Below are 18,727 nucleotides of genomic sequence, written 5' to 3'. Positions count from 1 at the left end.
GTTATGGGGAATAGGTTGGAAAGTGGAGTTGAGGATTATCAGGACACCACAATCTCACTGAACCATGACAAAGCAGGTTCAATGGGCTGAATGGCCAGCTTCTGCTCCTACATCTTGTGGTGTACCTAACACAGCCTGGAAGCCCAGATTCAAGTTCTATCTGCCCCAGAGGTGTGTTATAATACACATGAAGAGGTTGATTTTAAAATAAATGAATTTTAAAGAAAAGTTCTCTGCCCCTTGATTAATTGAATGTTTAGTTATTATGGCAGTAGGTAATTTTAAATAAAGGCTAAGTTATTAAAAAACAAAGCTGAATTCTTTCTCAGGGGCCTTGTGGTTTTGTACCTCTAGGCCAGAAGATCTGAGTTCAAGTCCCACCTGGCACTGAGGTGTGTCATAACATGTCTGAGCAGGGTAAATTAACAAAAAGAAAAGAGCTGGTTCTTCCCTAGTGGGCAGTTAGTTACTGAACAGTGACAGGCACTAGAAAGGAAAGGCAGAAATTGACGAGCATTAAATTATAGATTTACAACAACCTCCTTGTATATCGGAGATAGTAGGAACTGCAGATGCTGTATATCTATCTTTTCTTGCCTAATTCAACACATGAATATTGATCTGATAAACAAGTTCCCAGCTAATCAATGAGATATAATGTTTAACAGAAGACATAAAGCCTTTAAACTCATGGGGAATAGAAATCAAATGCCTACTCATTTATCTCAGTACATCTACACAGTATCAAATGAACATAAATCATCTAAGTTTTCAGTCATTGGGCTTAGTGTTTAACTAATATGATCACAATTTGAAAATCAGTAGAGAATTCCCAGTAAAAAAAAGTTAAAAGATATAATTTTACAGATTATAATAAATAGCAATAGTTAAACAGAAGCAGAATGATGGTTTACACAGGAAATATTGGAATTAGCAAGCAAGCAAGCCAGCCAGTACCAACTAGGCAATACAACAGAGGGATAACTTTTGTTTGACACAAATCCAAACAAAAGCGGGCTGCTGAATTGTAGTCTAGGATGCTTTCAAGCAGATATGCACATCAAACAAAGAATGTTTTACAGTGATTTCTCATGGTATTGTATTGGCTTGTGTATAAAATTCACTATTTCATGAGCTGTGGTGTGTTGACTAGAATACAAGGTAAAAGTCTAAACTCATTGAAATGGAGAAGTGTAATTTTTTTTAATAAGAAGGTGAAAATCTCTAGGATTCATCAACAAGAAATGATAATGGCCCAGATCATATTTTAGTGTAAAGCTGTAAATGATATTACTTCAAATGTAAATCTTCGATTCATGCTAGCCTCAAATTACCTCCTGTTTCCTTATCTTCAACTAGTATTTCCAGTTTGAGCAGCCGCCAGGGTATTTCAGGATCATCACCCATCACCGTAAGTGTGGCTTCAAATTCACCTTCAACACGGAATTTCACACGTCCATTGGCTTTACACAAAGTACAAATATTTTATAAGTTCAGAATTTGAAAATTTAGAAGAACACTTCCTAATGCAAATCTCAAACCACTTGGAGTGAACTCTCATTATTGGGTTATAAATAGAAATTTTCTTAAACCTAAAGGCATTCCATCCGAGACAACAACAAAGGTGGTATTACATTTTTCAACAGGAGTTTCATTCAGAAAGTAAAGGTTAAAAAATTGAGGATTTAAACATTGATAGCTATGGGTTCTCGCAATAATGGGTCTTATATGAAACGTAAATGAACTTAACTGAAACCAAGCTGTATAGAATTCTTACCAACAGTAAGGTTTGCCAACTGTGGAGGAAGGTCTGTTGTCACCAGTCGATGTCTCAGAATCTGATTAAGCTGATGAAGTGTGGATTGTTTCTCACTTTTTGTAATTGGATTTGGAGGAATGATTTTATCCTGTTGACAATTTGAGCAATACAAATTTCAGAACTATTCATTATAATTTATTTGGAAGCCACTGAGCTTTGTATTGAAGAATCAATTGTAAGCCCAAGGAATCAGATTGCTGTGTATACAAGTCTAATGCTCACTATTATTACAATTGCGAACTTAGTTTAATTAAAATGCTATTTCTCTCCGTATATCCATGTTAAAAAAAAGGAATTAATTCAGCCAAAATATACATTACCCATTAACTTTGTTTCATAGCTAAGTCCTGCATAAGGTTTGATTTTTATTTACTTAAATAGTAAGGTGATCACTTTATTGTTCAGTGTCTTTTACTTCAGCCCACTCCCCTATCCTAATCTCAAATGCTCTTCATTTTTAATTATTCATGCATTTCTCTGTTAAAATCTACCTTCACTTATGTTTCTGGTAGGGCATTTCACAAACAAAAATACGTATTAAAAAATTCCTAATGTCACCTGTCATTATTTTAATGAGAACTTGAACTTATGTCCTCCGTTACAAACTCATTTATCATTGAAAACAATTTCTCCCTTTTTAATCAACCAAATTCTTCATTATTTTGAAGTTAGGTCAAAATGTGCGACCTAGATAACAATATGCTTAGCTGATATAACCTACCAACATCTTAAAAAAAAGTGGAGTTGGTTAAATCAGAGAAAATCAGAGTTTAACACAAACAAATCATAACTAGAACTTTCCTATAATAAACAGATCACAATCCTAGTCTTATGAGCCTAGGCCAGTAGCTCACCCGAATACAAGTGGGCAGGCGAGGGTACGACCCTGTTGTAAGAACATCAATAGCAAATGGAATTGCAAAACTTGGCAGGCGTGCATGAACCAAAGCATCTCTTGCTAATGATGCCATTCGATCAGCAGTGTCCACAAAGATGAATGCCTGCTGATCCAAGAAATTTGATATCATCTGCATGCAAAAAACAAAAGAAAAGTTAATAATGATGAGCACTGTGCAATGAAATTGCACAATAACACTGCAAACAAACAAACGTGAAATAAGGAGCTGCTCTCAAGATTTGTGCCTTTCAATCCAGTGACAGCTAAAGTCACTCAGAAGCACAATTAATCTAAACTAAGAGATTTAAAATACGTGGAATTGGAGTTCTTTAGTCGTCTACGTGAGTTGTGTCCAAAATGGAGAAATGATGGGTAAAAGTCATCAAGATAATAACAGTGACCATATTTCAGAAGTATTTAATTGGCTTTGGGACGATGAGGTTGGAAACGATGCTACATAAAGGTAAGGTTGCTGACAAATGATCAGCATTCCCATGTACGTCTTCTAAAGTGCTATTGCTTCAAATCACATGTGATCAGTGTTATTTAATGGAACATTTGATGTTTCTGGTACCCAACATCTGCAAAGGAAGGCCTTAAAATGTGTTTATCATCAATTGTTCAGTTAGCAGCCAATAACTAACCTCTTGGGAGCAAGGGAGAAAAGAAAACTAGTTTCTTATGTGTTTGAGGGGTCTCCACATTGGTATACTTGGTGTTCAGGTTTGAGACAAGTCAACCCATGACATCAGACTCAATACCTTAACCAGCAGTAAACTGACACCAAGACACTTCAGATAACTGGCCAGGCAAATGGCCTTACTACTGAGTCTATGTGTGTTTTTGAACATGGATTCTGTCTAAACAGCTTGCAGGATTGGCAAGCCAATTCCCTTAAAGTTCATGTGGTGTTTCAGCAGAAAGCCTAGCAAAGTTCTGTACTGGCAAATTAGAGGTCGTAGAGTTATACAGCACAGAAACAGACCCTTCGGTCCAACTCCATGTCAACCAGATATCCTAAACTGATCTAGTCCCTTTTACCAATATGTGGCCTATATCCCTCTAAAGCCTTCCTATTCACTTACCAATACAGATGCCTTTTAAATGTTGTAATTGTACCAGCCTCTATCATTTCCTCTGGCAGTTCATTCCATACGCACACCACCCTCTGTGTGAAAATGTTATCTCTCACGTCCCTTTCCTCAAGTCTGGGTGATAAATTAAGTTTCCGTTTAGGGACAATATGTCCTTACTATCACTCATACAAAATCTCAATGAAATTTAGAAATTCGAGCAGCTATACTTTGAGATGGTTAAGTGACACCCAGTGAATGTGTTGGATACTACCAGACAAAAAAGTTTAAAAATCTGTTACTTTTGCATCAACGTAAACATCCATCTGCTAGTAAATACATGAATCTTTCCACTCTTACCGCACATTTTTCCACCTTTCCAGCATTACTTGCCCATTTTACCAACGCAAGCAGACGAACAAACAGTTGACGTGTTCGACTAGCAAACTGAACAATCTCAATTTTTCTGTGGAAAGAAGCCAACATGCTTGTAAGCGTTGCAAATTTTATCACTTTCAAAAACTGAAGAATATTCTTCAAAAATGTACATTATGAAGAGGTTTAGTACTCTGGACTTTTACACAAACTACTTATTATTTTACAAGTGGTCAGCTGCAATATAGCAGCAGATATATAGATAATTCACTGAGCTGTGTAATAGTAATGGGGTAATTGTAGGGAATTTCAACTTCCCCAACATTAACTGCAACAGTCGTAGTGTAAAGGGAGAATTAATCTTCACTTGGGGAGGCAAGGTTTGATCAGAGACAGTCAGCATTGCTTTATCAAAGGGGAGCTCATGCCTGACAAATTTGATTAATTTTTGCGGTGGTAGTGATCAGGTATGTAGATGAGAGTAGTGCAGGTTATGCAGCTTATATGGTTTGGAGCAGGAGCCTTTGGCAAGGTCCCACATGGCAGACTGATACAAAGTTAAAAGCACACAAGATCCAGGGTAACTTGACAAGTTGAATCAAAAATTGGCTTAGTGGTTGGAGACAGAGGGTGGTAGCTGATGGCTGTTTGTGTGACTGGTAACAGGTGTTCTGTGGCATACCACAGGGATCAGTGCTGGGTCCCTTATTGCTTGCAATAAACAATACAGATGAAAATATTGGGGGCTGATAAGTTCGTTTGCGGATGACATAACAATTGACCAAATGTTGAAGAGTGAGAAAGAAGGTCTTAGATTACAGAAGGATATATACAGGTTGGTGAGATGTGCAAATCAGTGGAAAATGGAATTTAATCCTCTTAGTTGCGAGGTGATACACTTTGGAAGAAGTAACAAGATAAGGGAGCAGTCAATTAATGGCAGGATACAAGGAAGTTTGGGGGAACACAGCAGTCTTGGATTGTTTGTCCACAAATCCCTGAAGGCAGCAGGCTGGTTAACAGGGTGTTAAGGTAACGTATGGAATACTTGCCTTTATCAATTGTGGCGTAGATTATAAGAGCAGGGAGATTATATTGGAGCTGTACACAACTTTATTTAGGCCACAGCTGGAATACTGTGTGCAGTTCTTGGTGGCACACTGTAGGAAGGATGTCACTGCACTGGAGGGGGCGCAAAGGAGATTCATCAGGAGGTTGCCTAGTTTGGAGCAGTTTAGCTAAGAGAGGCTGAATAGGATTAGGTTGTTTTGTTTACAGCAGAGAAGGGTGAAGCAGGGACCTGACAGAGGCATACAAGATTGAGGGGTGGTATGGGTAGGATGGACAGAATGCAGCTGTTCCCCCTTTGAAGAGTTCATCATGACGCAGCATAATTTTAAAAGGTGAAGGGCAGGAGATTTAGATTTGAGGGATTTAGGGAAAAACCTTTTCACCTAGAAGGTGCTGGGAATTTGAAATGCATTGCCTGGGTGGGTAGTAGAGTCCAGGAACTTCACAACCTTTAAAAAAATATTTGAATGAACACTTGATATGTCATAACATTCAAGACTATAGGCTAAGGGCTGGAAATCAGTCGATAGGTGATGGTTTTGTTTTGTCACTGCAGACTTGATGGATCAAACAGCCTCCTCTGCACTGTACAACTCTGACTTAAAATACATGAAATTCCACCCTTAAAGTCAGTGGAATAACTTGCGCTGCAGAAAGCAGTACTGTCAAAACGCAAATCAATAGTAACCCTGGTAATTACTCCAAATTGTGATGAGCTATGCAGCGAATACTCCATGCCTTTCTGCATAAACATACATGATCAGCATTTTGTCATTCTGTAATAATACATTGATAATTCAAAGCAGTCAAACACTTTACTAGTCTTTAGCTAACTACTCCATTTCTAACTCTGACCCCTTAAGCCATTTGAGTGTAAATATTTCACACAAATAAGTGAGAGATAATTGTACAGTGGTCAAGTACTTAAGTTCATGAACTAGCAAATCAGCTTTCCAAATTTCATATCCCACCATGGTGAATTGTGAAGTGAAATTCAATAACGATAATCAATTGTAAGCTAGCATCTGGAAATTGATGGATTAAAAAAGCAACTGTCGCACAAATTTTGTCAGTGTCTGGTTTTCATCTACTTCAAGTCCCATACCACAATGGTGACTAGAAACCCTCACAGTAACAGACCATAGCTTGCTAGCAGGCTCCAAGTTACGAGGGCAATTAAAAAGAAAACTTGACTATTTGGAGAATCTTACTTAGAATAGGATCAACAAATAGGTGACTTTTGCAGAAAGAAATGAAGACAATGATCAGACATTGACAAAGGGTTACCAAAAAGTGCATATAGCTGGAAGACAAAGATTATCAGCAGCTGTTCTGGGTCATTTCAGCAATTAAATCAATCCATGTGGGGAGTTAAAATATAGAGGGTTGGGGACCTAATTCAAATAAACTTCAGACTGCCATGACAAACAGTTATTGAGTTACTCCAGCATGGGGTGCTTTCAGAACATGCTACATTTGAGGTGCAACTTAATTATTTGGTGACAAGCAGAAAACAAGGTTGCAGCACTGAGATATTTAGCATCAGTAATTTAGCTAATACCACAATGCTGTAGGACAATACTTCTGTTATTAGAAACTTTAACTTTGTAAGAGAACAAAGAGATCCAGTGGTACAGGTACATAGTTCCTTGAAAGTGGAGGCACAGATAGATAGGGTGATGAAGAAGGCTTGGCATGCTTGCTTTCATCAGTCAAAGCATTGGGTATGGGAGTTCGGACATCTTGTTGCAGCCGTTCAAGGCGTTGGTGAGGCCACATTTGGAATACTGCGTGCAGTTCTGGTTGGCCTACTATAGAAAGGATATTATTAAACTAGAAAGAGTGCAGAAAAGATTTGCGAGGATGCTACCAGGAGTGGAAGCTTTGAGTTATAACGAGAGGTCGGATAGGGTGGGACTTTTTCCCTGGAGCGTAGGAGACAGAGGGATGATCTTATAGAGGTCGAGAAAATCATGAGAGTGATAGATAAGGTAGATAGCTGACAGCTTTTCCCCATGGTAGAGAAGTCTAAAACTAGAGGCTATAGGTTTAAGGTGAGAGGGAAGAGATACAAAAGGGTCTAGGGGGCAATTTTTTTCACACAGAGGGTGGTGAGTGTCTGGGACAGGATGCCAGGATAGTGGTGGAAGAGAGTACAATTTCGTCATTTAAGAAACATTTAGATAGGTACATGGATAGGATAGGTGTGGAGGGATATAGCAAATGGGATTAGATTAATTGTGAAAACTGGGCAGCATGGACAAGTTGGGCTGAACACCTGTTTCCATGCTGTAGACCTCTATGACCTCTTTTTAAGTTTACTGCATGAGCCTGTGGAGGTTTCATCCTGTTATTCACAAATTATTTCCCATTCTGTCCAAAGGCTTTAGTTTCTGATGGAATGTGGGTCTATGGATGGCCAGTGCTCTTCAATCTATCTCCCAAAAACTCAACTTATTTGTTATGTTCAAACTTTGCCAGTAATTGTTGGCAAGCAATTTGTACAAGGAGAAGAGAGAGAGCAAAATCACACTCGGTCAGTTCCTGTGCCTCCATACAGGTTATAGCGACAAATGCATTAACAAGGGCAGGAATTTTCTAAATCATGAAATCAATGAAGCTTTTCGTTTAGATACTTGCATGGATTGTTGGCATTAGTGGTAAGGCCAGCACTGGTTGCCTGTCCCTTATTGCCCTTAAACTGAGCAGCTTGTTAAGCCATTTCAGAGGACAGTTAAGAGTTAACCACATTGCTCCAAGTCTGGAATCATGTGTAGTCCAAACCAAGTAAGGATAGCAGATTTTCTTCCCTAAAGGGGACATTAATGAACCAGATGGGTTTTTTGGCAATTGTCAATGGTTGTACAGTCAACATTAGATTAGCTTTTAATTGCAAATATGTAGAATATTAGCCAAGGCTCTGAATTACTAGTCCATGGCATCACAACTATGCCAAAAAACAGATAACCTCTCCCTGCTAACCCAGCGAAGATTAGTGATTCAGTGGAACCACAAATTAATCTGGGAATGTCTTGGCTTGAATTGGTTTCATTTATTTTCAAGAAGGAGTTAGATACAGGGTATGGGGAGAGAGCAGGAACAGGGTAGAGTTGGATGATCAGCAAGTGGTATTATTGCCATACTATTAATCCAGAAACCCAGGTAACGTTCTGGGGACCTGGGTTCAAATCTGACCATGGCAAATGATGGAATTTGAATTCAATAATAATCTGGAAACATGAGTGAAATGACGACAATGAAACTGTTGCCAATTGTCAGGGGAAAAACCCATTTGTTCACCAATGTCCTTTAAAGAAGGAAATCTGCCATATTTACCTGGTCTGACCTACACGTGACTTCAGATCCATAGCAATGTGTTTGTCTATTAACAGCCCTCTGGGGAATTAGGGACAGGTAACAAGTCTGCTCTAGCCAAAGACACACACATCCATGAATGAATATTAAAATAAAAATCCAGTAGCAGGGCCAAATAGTTCACTACAGCTCCTAGTTTCTCGACCTTTATTAACAGCTCACTAATTCTTTGGGGAGTTCTTGAGTAGTGTTTTGTTTTTGGTACAGCAGTCTGAAGCCCTGCATCTCAAAATAATTAAATGCAGTTTTAACTCTATATCACAAGAGCACTTTTGGGAAATAAATTAGTTCAATTCATAAAATAAAATTGATTATCAATTGGCAAAAAACATTTAAACTAATGTCAATACATTGAGATACCTTGCTATTGTCTCCATTTTTAAAAACATAGAAGCAGCCTTTTAAAAAAATTACACTAAATGCATGAAAAAACTTGAATTGAAAAGTCACTTACCGTTCCATGTCAGTCTTTCGAGGCAACCTAAAAAACAGAAGAAGATCAGTTACTTACCAATGCAAGTAAAAGCTTTATTCTCAGATGAAAACTATATACTTTAACTACAAAGTTTATACTTAACAGTTTCAAACCTCTTGCCATTCATTGTGCAAAACATCTCAGAGAGCTTTGTCATGGCAAAAAAATGTGTTGCCATTAAAAACTTCAGACAGTTTAGGGTGATAACCAAAGACACAATTGAAGATAAAGATTTGTGGAAGCTTTCCAAAGTGTTCTAGAAGGCAGGGTACAATAGTCAAATCTTTAGACGTGGCATACACATGTTTGCGTTTTTTTTGGAATTTCTTCTGAAACTATAAAACAGTGAGCAATCACAGCTTGATTCAAAGACTCATTCATCATGACAAAATGCTACTTTTAAGCTAGTTATTCATGGAATTTCTGTGATGGAATACATTCTTTTTATAAAGAACATGAAACAATATATTTAAGCCACCAGACATCTGTACAAGTTTAATTTGTTTTGAATTTTTGTTTGACTAACATTTGTTAAAAAGGTGCTGTAACTATAAGTACAACATTTTACAGGATAAAACAAATAGAGAGTTCTTATTTATTTTGTGTATATATTCAGCTACTTCAATTGAATCACTGATTTATTAATATGCTATTCCTTTTCTCAAATCGCAGAACAGTCATTTCAAAGTTAGCAGCTTAGAAATTACTGTTTCTCTTAATTATTTCAGTACCAATGCAGAGTACGGCAGATACTTTACGGTGTAAAGACTTCAACAAATGTATAGGGCCCTGCTCCAGAGGCTGTTGACATTATTACCAGAATAAAGTAAACAACTTTAAGCCAATAACATCACGAATTTATTCACAATATATTCAAGTTGAAAAATTAGTTTAAAGAATTTCTGTTTAAAATACAATGTAGATGAATTGTAAGATATTGCAGAATGTTCCACTGTTACATCACCTTTTAACTTAATAATCATACATTCCTTGTTATGTCACAACTTTTGTTTTTTTTTTTAAGAGGAAACATTTTGGTATAAACGAATAATAGCCAATACATTGCTCTCTTGGATTTGCTGTTTTGTTGCCACAACGTATAGGTGACTAAGCATGTGTTCTATGAAACACTGAAGGTTCAACAAGGACGCTGAAGATTTACCTCAACCAACATAACCATCCTCGACTTATAGGGAAGAACAGCAAGATCAGCAGGGTGAACAGGACAATCTTGCAGAAAAATAGTTACATGAGCCTTGTGTTAGACAGTTATAATGTAATTAATGAGTTGTAAATTCAAAATGCATCTATAATAAAATAGCTAGCTATTTTTGAATCAAATTGCTCAGACATGTTGTTATACATCTCTGGCATAGGTATGACTTGAACCCAGGCCACCTGATCAATAGGTAGGGACGGTATGACTGCACTAGAGCCCCATTTATATAATAACATACTCCATTTGTTATTACCACCATCAGCTCTAAGTGAGCACTGCATCCTCAATATATTGCAATTCTAACTGTACACTGAATTGCTGGCTACATTGTATCAAAAGCAAGCAAGCAAAAATGTCTAAAAGATTTTGGACAGACACTATTTTTAATACTGCCTTTTTCAAAAGGTACGGTTAATGCAGCAATGTAACTTGATTGCTGGCATTTTCGAACACACAGTAAAGCTACAATCGTTCAACTTTTAGGATTTATTACTATATATTGGACACACTTCTTTCAATTTAAGCTGTTGTCTCAATGGTTGGTGCTTCATAAGTGAAAATCACAAAATACAGATTACAATGGAACAGCAATTGCCACAGGATACTTTACTGACAACACTCAGGTAAAATTGGAGTGTACATTGAAATTGCATGTAACAATAAGCAATTTCACAGTCAGGGTCCTGTGAAAATAGCATAAACAACAATACTGTTCAAGCACCATAAAACTTTACAGTAGGTCAGTTAGATGACATTTTACACTGAGAAGAGCTTTCAGGCTTGGATCAACGTAAAATGTGTATGTCAGCCAAACAGGAACTTAAAAAGTAATATACTAGTATCACCAGAAAGTTGTTTCCAACCAACCATTCTGCATAAATGGGTCTTTTTCTGACCAGCAGGATGCAAGAAGTGAAGTCCTGAAGGAGCCTCAGTTTTTTTACAATTTATATCAAAGACTTAGATTAGGGGAGTGAAGGCATGGTAGCTAAATTTGCAGAGTATAAAGACAGATATGAAAACTTGTTGTGAAGAGGATATAAAGAGGATGAAGATTAATATAGATAGGTTGAGTATCAGGCAAAATCTGGCAGATGGAATGCAAGTTAAGACAATGGGCAGTCATTCAGTTTGGCAGGAAACCAAACAAAAAGTATTGTTGTGTACCAGACCAAATCCCCTCAAAATATATTAAGAAGATAGTCTTTTTCTCATTTTAAAGGTCAGTATAAGACATTGTGTTTCAGACGGAATTTGATTGGTCAAACTAATCGACTCTATGCAAAAATACTTTATCTTTACAGTTAAAATACAGAAAAATAAAAGAATTGGCTTAACTATAACTACTAATTAACTGCTCCAATATAGTAACATACTATAAACACACTCTTGGCAAAGGCAAATACAGTAAAATAGATTGTGTCACATGCAATTCTAGCAGCAGGAACAGAACTCCAGCTTTTAGCTGTAGCAAAGAAAGGAATGAGAGCTTCCACATCCAGCCTCAAGACCCCAGCAACCACAGAAAGCCAAACCTGAAAATCCTGGTTCTGTGGAAGCTTGACACACCCATTTAGGCTGCTTCTGTTGTTCCAACTATTAAAGAAAACCCCAAGGCCTCACAGGCAGTTTACCCTATTGGCTTTGGGCAGATCACTCTTCACCTCTCAACTTTTCTTTAGAAAGAAAGGACAAAATACATCTCTTAAAGCCATTCATAGTCATGTTATTCATTTTGGAAAACAACTGCAGAATTGAGATGCAAAGGGATTTAAGGCTAATGGAACACTATCATTTATTAAGAGAGGAATCGAGTTATCATGGTAAGGATGTTATGCTTCAGTTACACAGGGCATTGGTGAGACCACATCTTGATCACTGTGTACATTTACTTTCTCTTGGTTAAGGAAGGATATAAATGCATTGGAAGCAGCAGTTTACCAGAGTGATACCTGAAATGACCAAGCTGTCTTATGAGGAAAGGATGGGCAGATTGGTCCTGTTTTCACTTGGATTTTGAAGAGTGAAGGGTAGCTTGGTTGAAGCATATTAAAGCCGCTAGACTGGATTCGCCACAAGTGGCAATGGAACCAAAAGGGAATTATCTACTTGACCTCATTCCCACAAATCTACCTGTCATTGATGCGTCCATATTGGAGGTAAAGTCCCATCTTCACATTGAGGATATATTCCATCAGGGGTTCGGAAACCCGGTTGGCTGGATGGCTGGTTTGCAATGCTGAGTGATGCCAACTATATGGACTCAATTCTTGCAGCAGCTGAGGTTGCCATGAAGGACTCTCCTTCTCAACCTCTCCCCTTGCCCGAGTTGTGGTGACTCCCAGATCAAATAACCACCATTCGTCTCTCTTTAATGACAGAGCAGCCCAATGGTTTGGTCAGACTATGGTGACTTTACTGTCCCATTATAATCTGTCATGTGCTAGAATGGGCCAGACTTTGAACAGATTTAGCAGCTCAAAAACAGGACATCCACAAGGCACTATGGGCCATCAGCAGCAATAGCACTGTACTCAGTCACACTTTGTACTTCATGGCCTCCAATATCCACTACCCTACCATTACCATCCAGCCAGAAGATCATCCTGGTTCAATAACTTGGAGATATACCTGAAAATAAGGTCACAACCTGGTGAAGCTACATATGACTACTTGCACGCTAAACAGTGGAAGGAGTATGGAGTCATCAAGTATAAATAATGCTACAATAAACTGGTCAGATCTCAACTCTGCAATCCTGCCACAGTCAATCATCAACTGTGGTTGAGAACTAAATTAACAGAAGGTAGAGCATCTATAAACATCCCCATCATTATAGCAATGAAAAAGACATGACTAAAACATTTGTATCCATTTTCAGTCAGAAATGCCACGTGGGTGCTCCATCTCAGGCATGTCCCAGCATTATAGATGCCATTCTTCAAGCAACCGATTCACTCCACGATATCTAGAAGAGGCTGAAGATACAAGATACTGTAAAGGCTCTGGGCCCTGACAACGTTCCAGCAATTCAATGCTCCAAAACTAAGTGTCCTTAACCAAGCTGTTCCAATACAGCAACAAGACTGGCATCTACCTAGCAATGTGGAAAATTGCTCAGGTATGCACAACAAGCATGATAAATCCAACCCAACCAACTACCATCCTATCAGCCTATTTTCAATCATAAAAGTCATAGAAGAGATCGTAAACAGTGCAATTAAGCAGCACTTGTAAGAGAATACCCTGCTCACTAATTCTCAGTTTGGATTTTGTCAGGTCCACTTGGCTTCTAACCTCTCACCTTCCCACTATATGAGGTCAGAAGTGCGATGGTCACAGATGTTATACTCAATTAGGATCATGCACCACTACTCCTGGAGTCATCTCAAAAGTTAAAGGTTTTATAAATATATGCAAAATTGCCCAATTTATCTATCTTTTAGAGCTAGGTTGACAAAAAGCAAGGACAATGTTTCTACACTGAACAAGAATTACTATTCATTATAAATAAATAGATTCTAGCTACAACTAAAACAATTATGAACTACTGACCTATAACTCTTCCAATTAAAATTCTAACCTCCTTATAAAACTCTCCCTAAACACAAAAACAAACAAAAAAATCGTGGAGGTTATGGGTGGAGGGAAAGACTGAAAAGGCCTTTCAATGGTCCCTCACCACAGGGTTCTCTTGAGACTATCTTTTTGTCTTGTCAGGACTTTGAATTGATTTTCCTTCTCTAGGTACTTTCGCTTGCTTGCAGAAGGCATAGAGCAACTGGTTCAAACTTATAAAATCTCTGATTTATTGTTTACACTAACTTATAGTTGTTGGCTGGCAGGAGATCTCTATCATTAACAACTGGTCACCATTCCACAAATCAATCAGCTACTTGTTGCCTGCCAAATTTTTCTTCGTACATACGCATTAACTGCAACTTGACTTTAACTAAATCTCCTCCACTGTATGGACCAACAGTAGCATAAACGGCACTTACAATGAGGGTCAGTTACCAATTTTCAAAGAAATACAGTAATTCTTTCCAAAATCCTTGGTTTTTAAAACCATCCTTTTACCACTTCAATCCACAATCAAAAATACAGAAAAGTAAAGAGATACAGTATTTACAGTGATGATTGCATAATGTTTGGCACCATTCTAGAATCCTCAAATATTCAAACAGTTTATGTACAAATGCAGTCAGATCTGAACAACAAAAAACTGAAAGAACCACGGATGCTTTAAATGGGAAACAAAAGCAGAAGTCACTGAAAAAGCTCAGCAGGTCTGCAGTATCTGTGAAGAAAAATCAAAGTTAACATTTCAGGTCCGGTAACCCTTCAAAATGGTCACCGCTGATTTTTCTTCACAGATGCTGCTAGACCTGCTGATCTTTTCCAAGATCCGAATAACATCCAGACATGGGCTGATAAATGGCCAGTAATGTCCATTAGTCAATAATAATCGCCAACAAGAAATAATTTAACCATCACTCCTCAACATTCAATAGCATTACCGTCATGAATCCCAACTACTAGTTTTATTATCAACATCCATGGGGTTTTTATTGACCAGAAACTGAACCGAACTAGCCGTACAATCTCCAACAGCTGAGCAGAAAGTAGGAATTCTGTGCTAAGTAACTCACTTGCTGTCTGCTGAATGCCTATGCACCATCAAGAAGCCCAAGTCACGAGTATGGTGAGATACTCAATACTTGCCTGGATGAGTGCATCTCGAACATCACTCAAGTAGCTTGACACCATCCAGGACAATGCAGTCAGCTTAATCGGCACTACATTCACCACCCTCAATACACTCGCCCTTCACCTTTGATGCACAGTAGCAACACTGTGTACAATTACAAGTGCCCTGCAGTAATTGACCAAGGCTCATACAAGGGCGCCTTCAACAGTATCTTCCACCATGTTCTGCAAGGCAATTAGGAACTGACAATAAACGCTGCCCTAGCCAGTGAAGCCCATACCCCATGAGCTAATATTTTAAAAAGAAGATCCTGAATGGTGTTGATATAATGGATGTGGAAAAGATATTTCCTTTTGTGGGCGAGTCCAACACTACATGTCACTGTTTAAAAGATAGGGGTCACCCTTTTAGGAGAGAGATTTTCCAAGGGTTGTGCAACTTTGGAACTCCAAGTTTAGACAGTAGCTCAGTGGTTAGTACTGCTGCCTCACAGCGCCAAGGACCTGGGCTCAATTCCAGCCTCGGGTAACTGTCTGTGTGGAGTTTGCTGATTCTCCCCGTGCCTGCATGGGTTTCCTCCGGGTGTTCTGGTTTCCTCCGATAGTCCGAAGATGTGCAGGTTAGGTGGATTGGCCATGCTAAATTGGCCATAGTATCCAAGGATGTGTAGGTTAGGTAGATTAGCCACGGGAAATGCAGGGTTACAGGGACAGGGTAGGGGGATAAGTCTGGGTGGATGCTCTTTGGAGAGTCGGTGTGGACTTGTTGGGCTGATTGGCCTGTTTCCACAATGTAGGGATTCTATGATTCTATCTCAGACAAGTAGTGGAGGCAGGGTCATTGAAATTTTTAAAGCAGAGTTAGATTGATTTCTCTGTCTAATAAAATCGTAAGCTTATTGGTAGTAAACTGAATGGAGGAATTCAAACAAATTCTGCCATGATCTTACTGAACGGCATTGCAGGCTCGGAAGCCAAATGGCCTACTTCTGTTCCTAATTTGGATGTTCAAAAGTTTTTGATCAATATCTGTAATGTTGCGTTGCTAAATCACAAGGACAAGCTAAATTAATTGCTAGTAAGGAGTTAGATTACAGAATTAGCAATAGTCACAGCAGAGGGGAACATATAGTCCATCTTGTCCATGCTGGTTATTTGTAATGCAACTTGTCCAAGTTTCCTGCAATTTTCTCTCTTCAGATAATTAATTTTTAATTAACAATCAAATTTGTCTTCATGACACTCTCAGGCAATGAGTTCCAGATCTTCACTCAATGGGGTTTCTCAAAGCTTTTAAAGTCTTCTTTTGCCTTGGGTTTGTCAGCCAATTACTTTAAATCAATGACCTTTGGATCTGGACCCTTTTGCTATCAGAACAGCTTCTTCGTATCTGCTCTGTCCAGACTTCTAATGACATTAAATACTATTAAATTTTCTCTCAACCTTGTCTGCATTCATGAAAATGAGTCGAGATTCTCCATTCTATGTAAATGATGCCGCTCATCCTGACAGCCATTCTTGTAATTTTTTTTTTCTGGACCTCTTCATACATGCCCTAAAGGATGGACACAATACTCCAGTTGTGGCCAAACCTGAGTTTTATAAAGTGACTCCATAACTTCCTTGCTTTTTCTCCCCTTACTAATATTTAGAAAATAATTAAAGCAAAAAAATCTATCATTTCTGCAAAGATCATAGCTTAGGAATAGCCCATTTTATCATCACAGAAGAAAATCCCAAATTCAACTGCAGTTTGCATTGAAAAAGCTAATCACAGCCAAATAAATTAGAATTGATAAAGAGTAAAAATTCCTGGTTATTTTCTGAAATATGTTCCTGCCAGGTGACAATGATTACACCTAGCTATACTTCGTCATTCTCAAATGGTATACTAAAGCTCAATGTTGAGACTTCCACCTGAACATCCACCTTAGGAAGGTATTAGCAATCAACAGCCACATGGAATCTTAAATGTGGAGGCTAGAAATCTGAAATTTAAATAAAATTATTGGAGAAACTTGGCAGGTCTGGCATTTGTGAAGACAGAAACAGTTAACACTCCAATTCCAGTCTGACACTTCTTCATAATTGAAAGGAGCTGGAAAGCTCTATGCTATGTTTTCTATGCTATTGACACCCAGAGGAGGGCAAGCAAGTGGAACAAACTTGGTGCTTCCCGAATAAAAGACAAAGGGTAACACTCACAAAAGGAGAAAGGGATCTAAAAAGGGTGCAAATGAAGGTATCAGAAGGAGAAAATTGGCCCACTGTGCAGGCAGGGGTCAGGTGATGTAAGATAAATGGAAGACACAGGTCATGCTCTGAAGTTGCAGAACTCGATATCAAGTCCTGGAAGCTGCAAAGTGCCAGAGCAGAAAATGAAATGTTGCTTTTCCAGTTTGGGTTGAACTTCATTAGAACGCTGTAGCAGACCAAGGATGGAAATGTTACCATGGGAGCAAGGTGGTTTACCGAAAATGGCAACAAAATGGAAGGATGGGGTTATCCTGACAGAGCACGAATATGTTCTGTAAACCAGTCACCTAGTCTGTATTTGGTCTCACCAATGCGAAGGAGAATGCATTGTAAGCATTTTCTCCTTTTCACATCTTTATTCATGTCCATTTAACAATTCTTTCTCCATTAAAACCATTATCACTCCTGTTGTCTTTTGCACTAGACACCATCACAATTTGTTCACTTGCTCCGCCTCCTCTGACAGAAGTATAAAAAGACCATTTTCCAGCTTCTTTCAGACCTGAAGAAGTCACAGTGGACTCAACGTGTTAACTGTATATCTTTCTCCACAGATGCTGCCAGACGACTGAGTTTCTTGTGGAATTTTATCCAAATGTAAAAAAAGGAGACAAATCATGTTCTAAAGTCTGAAGTTAAATTCACTTCACTTAGTATTTCACTTTATTTCGCACTATTTCACTTTCCAATATCTATTTGTGAGAGACCTGGTTTAATCAATTGTAACAATATTGTTTAGTGTAAAAATGCTGTTAAAATTTCAAAAAGTTTAAAAAGTGTAGAAATGTTAGTCAGGGTACATAACTTTAGAACGCAAGTTAAGGCACCACGAGATGCTAAATAACGCTTTCGGGTACCAAGCATTAAGACAGTACTACAGGTGAGTATAAAAGGGGTAGAAATTAAAACTAAAAAAGATGAGGAAAACGAGCTTCTCACTCAATTCGAATGTCTGAAAAGAGGGCAGGACTGGCAAATGCAAGAGCACTTGGAGAAAGTTAACTAATTCAGGGCGCTGGATTACTTGGGTACAATTATTCCTACTTACAGGTCGGCCAGCACGGTAATTTCATGGTAGGTTCTCTGCAGCAGGAATTCAATCAACATGCTAAGGCGGACGCCGGGGCTGGCGGCTACAGCTGCTGTAGCTGCAGCGGCTGGGGCAGAGGTCGGGCCAGCAGCAGACACCAGCTGCGAACTCTCCACCTGAACCGGAGCCATTTTCAGCTCACAGCACAGAACCCACTGCCCCGACAAAAATCTACAATTTCCTGTCGTTCACCGGCCGTTATCGGAAAGGCAGTTCTCGCTCCATCGCCAAGGGCCACGATTTTGTTTCCCTCCCAGCAGTTAAACTCCGATCTCGTTGTTTCGCACTCGTTGAACAGATACCGCTACCACCGAACAGGACCCGCCATATTGTCAGAACCCGGAAGTACATATCAGCAGTGACCCG

At 38.7% G+C, this 18,727-nt stretch overlaps 1 protein-coding gene across 1 annotated transcript in view; it reads right to left on the bottom strand.

Moving 5' to 3' along the window:
- The window catches only part of med14 (mediator complex subunit 14), a 110,571-nt gene extending 91,870 nt beyond the window's left edge, over positions 1-18,701 (bottom strand). Inside the window, exons 1-6 of the mRNA XM_020527803.2 lie at positions 18,320-18,701; positions 9,066-9,092; positions 4,151-4,256; positions 2,674-2,847; positions 1,778-1,907; positions 1,335-1,463 (exon numbers count right to left, since the gene is read on the bottom strand). Coding sequence (XP_020383392.2) covers positions 1,335-1,463; positions 1,778-1,907; positions 2,674-2,847; positions 4,151-4,256; positions 9,066-9,092; positions 18,320-18,492 — 739 coding nt within the window. The 5' untranslated portion in view covers positions 18,493-18,701. The remainder of the gene's footprint in view (positions 1-1,334; positions 1,464-1,777; positions 1,908-2,673; positions 2,848-4,150; positions 4,257-9,065; positions 9,093-18,319) is intronic.
- Between the last annotated feature and the right edge of the window lie 26 nt (positions 18,702-18,727).

Source organism: Rhincodon typus, chromosome 11 (assembly GCF_021869965.1).
Source record: "Rhincodon typus isolate 14 chromosome 11, sRhiTyp1.1, whole genome shotgun sequence".
Classification (NCBI taxonomy): Eukaryota; Metazoa; Chordata; class Chondrichthyes; order Orectolobiformes; family Rhincodontidae; genus Rhincodon; species Rhincodon typus.
This window is presented reverse-complemented; position numbering and strand designations above follow the sequence as displayed.